Source organism: Athene cunicularia (genome assembly GCF_003259725.1).
Source record: "Athene cunicularia isolate RWA chromosome 2 unlocalized genomic scaffold, athCun1 chr2_part1, whole genome shotgun sequence".
Classification (NCBI taxonomy): domain Eukaryota; kingdom Metazoa; phylum Chordata; class Aves; order Strigiformes; family Strigidae; genus Athene; species Athene cunicularia.
Genome location: NW_020799095.1, coordinates 10,471,248 through 10,481,709, shown reverse-complemented (window position 1 = coordinate 10,481,709; position 10,462 = coordinate 10,471,248). Strand labels below are relative to the sequence as shown.

Below are 10,462 nucleotides of genomic sequence, written 5' to 3'. Positions count from 1 at the left end.
GTTGCTGCAGCTGATAAAAACAGAAAAAGCCTAAATATTGAGTTCCGTAGATTTTTATTGCTTTTACCAACTTTCTGAAACATTACAAAAGATAATTTTATTCTAGCGGTAATTAAAACAACAAAGGCTGGGTCTTTCACGTTAAAGACAAGTTGGAGAGCTGTGTTTTCTGTATAAACTGAACATTGATTCTACATCTGCAGTAATGTTTTCATTCGCTTTGGATTCTGTTATAAAGTAAGAAAACATCATTGTAATTAGAAAAGCAGTCATAAAAAATTCGAACCATACAGTATGCAATCGCATTTCAAAGAGTCAGTATTAAAATCCAAATCGTAGTTCAGCTACAGATGCCGAACCCTGGAAGACACCTTTGCGCAGGGGTATCAGCAACAATAGAAAGAAAAATATTGTAAATTATGTCTTGCCAATAAAATAATTTAGAAAAGTACTGATTTTCAAACTCATTATTCCAAACAAATGTCAACAGATAAGAAATTCAGTATGAAAGTGTCTCTAGATTAACTTCCAATGCCAACTATGAAGTCCTGTAAGTTTTCATTAAAAATGTTACAAAATAAAATCAACTTCAAATTACTAAGCAAATTGATTTATAGCACTACTTTTACACTGACTCAAAGCTGTGTGTGCCTCTAGTCTTGAAATCTGCCATAAAATAAATTACTGTTGGTATAAACAATGTATTTCACACGTTTGTACTGTACTTGGTAATTACTTTGAGACCTAGATGAGTAATTAAAACATTACTAATCATATAAAGCAAAAAGGAAAACTAAAAACATTGTGGTGCTCATCTAACAGACTACATTTGTGAACTGAAAATCATGAACCGTTTCTCTTATGATTTACAGAACGTATGTACAAGACAGACAACCCTTTAAAACGGTGCAGGCTCTGCGACGTGACACCTAATTGTTACAGACAACGTTTTACAGCCTGTCAAACCTGCCTTTGCAAAGGGCACAAATTAGGAAGCTACCATATAAAGACAGAGATGCAGGTGAAGCAAATGATAACTTATGGGAGAACTTTCATTAAACACACAAAAAATGGCCAAGACATTTGGTTAAAAAAACCCCACTAGGGCACCAAATTGTACCCTAACAGGCTTTATGATGACAAACTTGGCAATTTGGAACATTTCACTGATTAATAAGATATTACCTTATAGCTGCAAAACTGATCTAGGAAGAAAGTAGAATTAACTTGGGCATATGTAAACAGAATGAAAAGCATGTCATTGTAATACATACGAAAATACAAATAATGTGTTTTGTAGAACATAATTTAAACACAAGACTGTATTTTAAGTGAAATATTTTAGATGATAATTTAAATGGAGTGGTCCAAATTAAGACCTACACTTTATGTAAACATTCATATTTATAAATAAATTAGAAAAAGGAAAAAAAGTAAAAAGAAAAGGAGAAAAAAAAGAGAGAGGGGGACTTCCTGAGGTGGCTCTGCAGCCAGATACACAGTAGCACTAAGCTCCATTCCGGGAAACCAAGTCATCTAAAAAAAAGTGCAGGGCTGCTTATTTTCCTCTAACTGTTGGAATGGAAATACATTGCTGTAGTTTCTACAGGGCTTAAGCCCTACGAAAAAGAAAAAAAAAAAAAAAATCAGTGCACAGCAATTATCACTGCTCTTCTGCATCTGTTATGGCAAAACGTGTATCTACATACAGTAAACTACATCCTTAGCTGTTTAATACTGTGGGTGATTTTGAAGCAGAGAAGGTATAAAATGAGTAGTGAATCACTTAATCGGAGATTATCAGTGGGGTTTTATGCACTTAATACCAGACCTTCTCCTGTTCATATGGGAAAAAAAGTGCAAGCATTACATGCTACTGACCAAGAACGCTGGAACTGAAGGTCACTGTAAACCGCTTTATAAGTCATGGTATTTCTGGCACTGATTAAAATATCTACACAATTAAAATTAAATAAATACTGTAATTAGACTTGTGGGGCTTTGGTTTTGTTTCATTTCAACTTCAGTAGAAAAATATCCACTTCCTGTAATATTGACCAAAACTTAACCCTTCTGAAATAAAAGCCAGATACAAGGTGTGCAGCATCACGGCACCCTGATTTCTGGCATTAAAGAATTTTTAAAAAAAAAAAAAATCTGAGAGGCTTATAGTAATTTTTTGGGTCTTTGGAAATTGTTGCAGGACTGTGAACATGAACTGTAAAATGCTACTGGGAGGACTCGTACAGAAGTAATGTCTTATGGACAACAGCTACGTAAACTGCCTAAAGTATCTTCCCTCTGATTCAGCAAGAGCTACGTAGTAGTCAACAACTGACAGGAAGATGTGTACTTTTTTTTTTTCTCTTTTTTAAAATAATGCAGGAAGTTTTGGGAAACTATCTGCTATAGTTTCACTGTGTCCCAGTTTGACTAGAGGGAAAACATGGCTATTTTCTGAAAGAGCACGTACTCAAGCTAAGGCACAAGCTACACTATTAGCTAAGAACAAGGGAACATCTACACAGGTCATTCACTACACAGTATTGGTCAAATTGTAATGCAGATCTGACTTGCTTTGTCACTCACCTGAGCCTTTGTTATTATAGTTTAGATACCATTATTTGTACTGCTGTACACTGTGATTTACTTTCTTTAAACTGTCTTCTTGGAATTCACCCAAATAAAAATAAAATTAAAAAAAACACCAAACCATTCTTTAATTACATTACATTTAAAGGGAATGGTTAACAGCCCATGTAACTTTAAATGCTGTGTTTATTCCCACTGATTGCTTTATTTTTGTAATATACAATTCTCTTCTCTCCAAGTGACACTTGGCTGAAGAACTCCAAAATTCTACCTCAAGTGGTATTTTCAGATAAACCTTCCTCGAGAATCAGCTCCTTTTGGAGTTGTTGAGAATTTTATCATGTGGTCCATGGTAAAACTCCCAACTTTGCCAAAAGCAGGATTAAGCAAAGAGCATCTTTGCATTTTAAATGAGCACAGGTTCTAATTAAAGCCACTGTAATACATCCAGAAGGGGCTAGTGGCAATTCAGACTGTAAAGAGATCATTTCAGAAATTAAAGCCAAAAAAACTAAGGTGTAAGGCAAAAAAAAAAATTAATAATGGAAACCGCGCAGGTAAGTGATCAAGATTTTAATCTATACATAAAATTCTCATTATTTCAAATATTATAATGCTAAACATTAGAACTTGAAAAATGTAAGTACAATAAATGCACAGACTGCATCTTTATCAGATAGTAAGCCCAAAAAAATCCCATTTACTTTAATAAATGCATATTTAATTTTTCAATTCATTTTACAAGATAAAAATTTATACTAATTAAAATAAATAAAATGTTTAAAAATAAGTTGGTGTGCTATCATATATGCCCTTTACAATGGAGAGGATCAGAACTGTACACACAAATACCACAAGCAATTTGTAATCCATAAAATAATACTGATCATCAACCTATTACAAAATTAAATTACAGCTAATCAAATACACTGTAAATTTAAAAATTAATTGAGCAAGAAATTTATCTGATGAGGACATGAAATAGTCTAAAGTTTCAGTCTTAGAGCCAGGTAAATCAGACTCAAAGTCAATGGAAAAAATGTAAGTAAAAACAGGAACAAAAGAGTAATAGTGTGGTAAGTATGCATAACTTCTTATAGATCAAATTGCTGTCTGTAAATCCAATTTTTATTGTGTAAACATGGAGTGTCCAGAATGGCAAATACTGACTTAGGACTGTAACTACCATTAACTGCACTCATACTGCTACTGGACAATAATGAAAAATCAAGAGTGAATTTAAAAAAAAAAAAAAAAAAGTTAGCAGAACAGGTCATTTATATATATTTTAAGGAGTAACTCACCACCTGACTTAGGGGCTCTAGGCCACTTCTGTAAAATAGGAGACAGACTCTAGAAAACATTAGCATGTAGTGGAGACATAAAACACAGTAGTTCTTGTCAACAGCACATTAATATTTGTTCTGTGAAAACACAAAAAAGTATACCCTGCAAAAACAATCAGTAATTGCCTGCATGGAAAACAAACTTCTGTAGCGACATTATAAACGGAGGTATTGCAAAATTTTAAGCAATGTGGACCAGTAATCATCAGCAAAAGCTGATTTAACTTTTATGCACATATTGATTATTGAAAATAATATGCATTCATTGCAATCTTCCTATTTAAAAATGAAAATAAAATTTCCAATAAAATAAATAGCTGAAGTGTGATTACCACTCATCTCATTTGTAGGAAAATCTTCTCATTATGCAAGCGTATCTACAGTGCCCTAAACAATGGCAGAATTAAATACATGTTGCTCCTTAAATTGGAAATCACACTTCCATGGTATAATATCCTACAGTGATATATATACACACACAAATACAAGCAATTCCCCTTGGTTCAATTCTATAAAGACGTTTCAGCATCCACGTATTTCACAACAGGTGAATCTTCCACATTTATCTTCACACTGTCTGGTTTTTCAGGGCTGTTTGTAAGCAGAGGGAAATGTGAGGTTCAGTTCACTTAATTAAAGGTTGACTTTCAAACATTTTATACTTAACAATGAACAATGAAAGTATTTATCTAAGAATTATTTTATGATGATGCATTTGTATTGCATTCTAGTAATTGTTAAATACTATTCACAGGAATAATACAAGCTTGAAGACCAAAATCACCAAGATCTCATCTATAAACACCATTTTCCAGTCCCACTGATTTTGTTGATTCTATTGATTTGAAATTGTTTTACAAAACATTTTTTTAGAAAAAAACCAAAACCCACAAAAATGTCTAGCTAAAAATATTCAAAAATACTTAATATGTAATATTATTAATACTGCTTGATTATTGGGCAGGGAAAAAAAACTCTTCACAATACAAGACTGGAAAACATTTCAGTCTTTGCAAAGTGGGGAACCACACTTTTAACAACAGTAGAGGACAGTCAGAAGTCTTCATAAGTGTCCACTCAAGTGGAAGACCCTAAAGACAACAGGCTAGCTGGCATCTGAACAACTGATGGTCTTAGGGACACAGCCACTGAACAGAGGCTTATCCAAGGACAGAAAGGAACATCCCAAGGTAGTTACAGGACAGTAGAAGAGAAATTGGAACAGCGTAAGTAGGAGGATTCACTAGGCATGAATTTTAGAAGAAACAACACATCTGTGGAGCTGCTCTTTAAGGAAAAAATGTATTAAAAATTCATGCAAAAAAATTTTCTGGATTCCTTACAAAATATAAGTGTGTCTGGACTCCACAGAGTCCACAAAATACATGAGATGGTGGAGGGAGAAAGAAAAAGCAATCTGGATCAGTTCAATACAGACAAAAAAAAAAAAAACTAAAAAAAAAATTTAAAAAAAGGTACAATATTCAAAAAATAATGCCAACCCACACAATATCATTGCTTGCTTCAAACTGCAACCTACTTGAAACTTACAAATCTGAAAACAGCAGTGCCTACAGAACCATTTTTACCACAGCACCAAGCATCTGTACATACTATCAGATGAAGACTGTTGCACAGAAAAACTCCAGCAGAACTGAGATAAAAATTTACTGAGAATTACTTCTGACTGAGCAGTGGTGACATCTATAGATCTCTCCAGCGCCTACTATACAAGCACGGGTAGCAAATATCTCAGAACAGCAACTGAGTTAAGGCTCAAGGAAGTGCTGCCTTCTAACATTTTCCAGATTCATGCAGTATCAGATTGCCTCTTGAAAGACCTAGTTTCCAGCACCAGTGTTTTTTTATCTTCAATTTGCAGTTTTCGCAAGTTCCCTTCCAAGATGGAATTTTTACCACACTAATCTCAAGCAGGGCATGTTATGGAATCATAGGGAAATGTCTTATAGCAAAATATAAAAAAAATAGATGGAATATTGAATATGACTTAAGTAGATCAAAAAACACTGCAAACTAGTCAGAAGTCTAATTTGCTAGTGTTGCATGTAATTCTATACTAACTTAACCTACTCAGGAAATGGGAAAGCGCAAAATGGAGTTGTACTAACTTTAACTGCCTGAAAAATCAAACCTAAAAATGTTAATTATTCTGGAAAGAAAAATACAGGTCCGTATCTCTTCAAGCCTTATACAACCAATGACTATCAGATAACATTCTTGAAGCATCCACAAATTCTGTAACAGGTTTCTGCAAGCTTAGCATGAAGGAAAATAAACAATTAAAATACAAGCATATACTGACATGCATAGTCTGTTCTCTATCTAATGCCTCTATCATCTATCTTCCTGATGGTCTAGCTCATGTGATACTCAAGATTAAAAAAAAATAAAATATATATTTATTTAAAACATGTATTGAAACATTTTAAAATGTTTAAATGGTGCAAGCTGAAGATTCACTGAAAACAGTGCTTGTACTAATGAGTCTGAATCTTCAGCTTTTCCTATTACAATACTTCTAAGCTCTCTCCTTGTCTCTTCCTTCACCCTTGGTTGACCTACTGTCTGGGCAAAACTTGTATCCATGCCTAATTTGGAGCAATGCAGATGCTGAATAAACAGATGATGTACAAGTGCTAAGTGGCCAGTCACTACTGCTGTTTTCATGATGTAAGCTCAACAGTACCCAATAGCTTGGATAATTATGTATGAACACTCCCTCACCACCAACTCTTCCATCAAGATGTAATTTTATACAAAACTTGACAATTTCGCATCACTGAAATCTGTTTTCGTTTAACAGATCTGGCTGAAAGGGATCAGCCAAAAGATGATCCATGTACAGACAGCAGGATTGCATTAAGTTCAGTTTGAGTCAACCATGCCCATGCTCTTTCTTACAATAAAAGCTATTAAACACTAGTTGCACTGTGATAGAACAGTCCACAGGTGCCAGTACCTAGAAATTACAAGCCTTTCAGGAAGTTGGGAATATTCCATATAAATACTTAGGATTTGGTTTGTTCCCCTTGATAGATTCAGCCAGACAGCGAAGAAACTAGAATGGACTAGCAGAACGACTCATTACACACATTTCTTGTTTCATGGGGAGCCCACTGAGTAAGAGGCTCCTGGCCACCACAGAAATGCATGTCAGCTTACAGGAAATGTTCATAGCACGAAGGACTCCACTTAATCTGTCTAGTACTTTATTCAAGTATATTTTGTACCCAGTGAAGATAGTATTTGAGCAGGCTTCATTTTAGAGATCAGAAGCGAGCTGCGGTTAACCAACCAACCAACCACAAAAAAAGTGGGCAGATCCTAGGGCAGCATAAAGCAACAATGAAAGTGTTGGACTCACCTTTTATTCCCACTGGAATTTGTAATGTTCAGGATCATACACACTCTAGTAAAGCTTTTAGAAACCCTAAGCTCAGAGTAGCATACAAATGTATTAAGCAAATAAAGAGTAACTTTAAAATCTTAATAATGCATCTAATAAAACAATTTGAATTCCTTATAGAATTTAACTTCAGAATAAAGAGCAAAAATTAACTTCAAATTCAAGTTCCTCAGAAGTAGAAAGTCAATGCAGATTTACAAACCACGTATGTGTAGTTGTTCGAGATAGATTTCAAGAAATACAAGTACAGCTATCAGCTGCTAAACACAAGACCATCGTTAGAAAATGCGTGAGTAATTATAGCTACCTCAGGTTAGCTCTGGTTACTTTGGCATTCTCAGTACTCATGGCAAGAGCCTTCCACTGTGCAGTTTTGGCCATTTCGTCTGATATGTTTACAATTGAGGGATCAATGCTAAAGAACAAACATACTTTCTGGTTAGTATTCAATACCTTGCAGCAGCATTATATTTACTGTCACTCACCATTTACATCAGTTGTGCCTTCTTTCAGTATTTACGCAGCCGTGAGTTGAGTTACTCTCTTACAAACGTTATTTCAGCCAAAATCTTAAAGTTTAACTCACTACTGCTGCCTTAATCACATAGCATCTTAGACGTTTTTCACATAGGTACCACTAAGCCATTGAGAATATTTGAGAGATCTCATTTCTAAATTACCTGTAACTTCAGAAAATTATTTTGCATGCTCAGAAATAATAAAATTCCTAAGGCTTTCATATGTCAAAATTCTTTTAAGTTGTTACCAGGAAATAATCAAAGGAAAAAGAGCAGATGTCAATACAATTTTGAAACGGGTAACTCAGTTGATATTTAAAACTAGTAAAAATCTAGAAGTTCCAATTATCTAGACAGATTTCAAACTTACTTTTTTCCTGCAGAGCCTTACTAGATATTTGTCAAGGTTATTTTGTCACCATCCCCCCAAGTCCAACAGAAGGTAAGTTCACCCTCACAGGTGGTAAGCCTTCAAAACTTATTTCCACCTTTGCCCTCCACACATTTGTATGTACAGCAGATTCAGGTGTTGTCTGTAGATATGTTGTCTGTTCTGTTCCATACTTAAGCTTCAGAATCTACCCCAAGGTATCTGTAAGTGTTCTTCAAACTGCATAGAAATCTTTCAAACCATTTTTCCTCAGGATACCCACAAGATGCAAGACAGTGAAACATATAGTAAACATACAAGACCACAGTTGATGAAATCACAGTTCTACTGTGACAGCAATTAGCAACTCTCATGTTTTTTAAAAAAGCTTTAGCATTTAGCATTTTCATCCGAGTTGCTAAAGTCTAACTAAGCCTGCTCTTGGAGTAGACAATAGCACTGAGCAGGAGTATTTGTCTCATCCAAAAATCTGCCTGTTCCCAACTCAGATCAGGGTACACCTGACACTATGCTAGATCTATAGGAAAGTCAATTCTTAACCTAGGAACCCTTAGTATTAGAGGCAAAAAATAACTGGCAGCTGATTTATCTGTCACACCTTCTGGGTGTGTCCAACAGTTATAGAACACCAGACAACTAAGTTAACTACATCCCTAGTAAGGGAGATACATACTAAGACAAAATTTCTTCCAGTGCTGAAGAAACTGTCCATCAGTGAAATTCCAGCACTTCCTTTTCTGAAAGAGAACCTGCCACCCTGTCCTCAAGTTTACTTTGAGAAAATTTTACTTAAAGTAAAAAAAGCTGCCTGTAACAAGGTTTTTTTTGTATCACATACATTATAGACTTTTGCCCTCACTTAAGTCTACCATTAAAGAACTGCACACTCAGACTTTTTCTGAAAAATCCAAGTGGCTGGTAAACACACGGCTCAACTGATGCTTTTAGTTGCTTAATACTCAGCATATCATGCACAGTAACACACAAGTATTCCATGAAAACTGACCAAGGATGCTTCTTCACTTTGAGTACAGCTGGTCGAAACTGAGTCATCTGATCTGTTCAAGATGGTCATGTAAATTGGTAATTAAGATGCAGTTTTAAAAAACAACACAACGTAAAAATGCTACTATTGCGCTATGAGATGTACCTTCATACGTCCTAATCATGGCTGAGTTACAAATTGGGGGAAAAGATTAATTCAACTCATATATAATCAACTTTATATAAAGCAAATTACAGCACACGATTAAAAAAACCTCTTAAAGATGAACATTTTATTGTACCTGTATTTTAGGGTTTTTACAGGAAAACCCAAATTTGCTTCTCCATATGCAAGGTGTACACTTTCAGCATCTCCTGTCTGAAGCATTCTCTCTGCTTCCTGTAAATTCCAAGTAAGAAGTTCATAAAATTACTCATGCAGCAGAAACAGAAGTAATTCATGCTGACAGTTAATTTCCACACAGGTAAGGGGCATTTCCTTGAGGTTAATGGAGCTGAATGCAGGAGATAAAAACAGTTTAAGAACTTTTTTCTTAAAAGTACTTCACCCAGGTATGGGGGCTGGGGGAGTGGGGAAGAAGGGTGTTACAGAATCATCTGGATTGGAAAAGATCCTGAAGATCACCAACTATTAACCTAACACTGACAGTTCCCAACTACACCATATTCCTCAGCACTGTGTCGACCCAACTCTTAAACACCTCCAGGGATGGGGACTCCACCACTGCCCTGGGCAGCCCATTCTAACATCCTCTTCTGTAAAGAAATGCTTCCTAATATCCAGCCTAAACCTTCCCTGGCACAACTTGAGGCCATTCCCTCTTGTCCTATCACTTGTTACTTGGTTAAAGAGGCTCATCCCAGCTCTCTGCACCCTCCTTTCAGGGAGCTGTAGAGGGCGATGAGGTCTCCCCTCAGCCTCCTCTTCTCCAGACTAAACACCCCCAGTTCCCTCAGCCGCTCCCCGTATGACCTGTGCTCCAGACCCTTCACCTGCTTCATTGCCCTTCTCTGGACACGCTCAAGTCATTCCATGTCCTTTTTGTAGTGAGGGGCCCAAAACTGAACACAGGAATCGAGGTGCAGCCTCACCAGTGCCGAGTACAGGGGTCAGATCCCTTCCCTGTCCCTGCTGGCCACGCTATTGCTGACACAAGCCAGGATGCCATTGGCCTTCTTGGCC

The 10,462-nt window shown here is 35.9% G+C and overlaps 1 protein-coding gene across 8 annotated transcripts in view; it reads right to left on the bottom strand.

The window, feature by feature from the left end:
- Nucleotides 1–51: 51 nt before the first annotated feature.
- The window catches only part of SLC4A7 (solute carrier family 4 member 7), a 74,616-nt gene continuing 64,205 nt past the window's right edge, over nucleotides 52–10,462 (bottom strand). For 6 of the 8 annotated variants that reach the window (XM_026841886.1, XM_026841879.1, XM_026841878.1 and 3 more), the window contains 3 exons: nucleotides 9,561–9,658; nucleotides 7,673–7,780; nucleotides 52–4,529 (listed from right to left, as the gene is read on the bottom strand). In XM_026841886.1, the coding sequence (XP_026697687.1) occupies nucleotides 4,448–4,529; nucleotides 7,673–7,780; nucleotides 9,561–9,658 (288 nt within the window). In that variant the 3' untranslated portion in view covers nucleotides 52–4,447. The remainder of the gene's footprint in view (nucleotides 4,530–7,672; nucleotides 7,781–9,560; nucleotides 9,659–10,462) is intronic. The other 2 variants (XM_026841884.1, XM_026841885.1) reach the window with 1 other exon arrangement.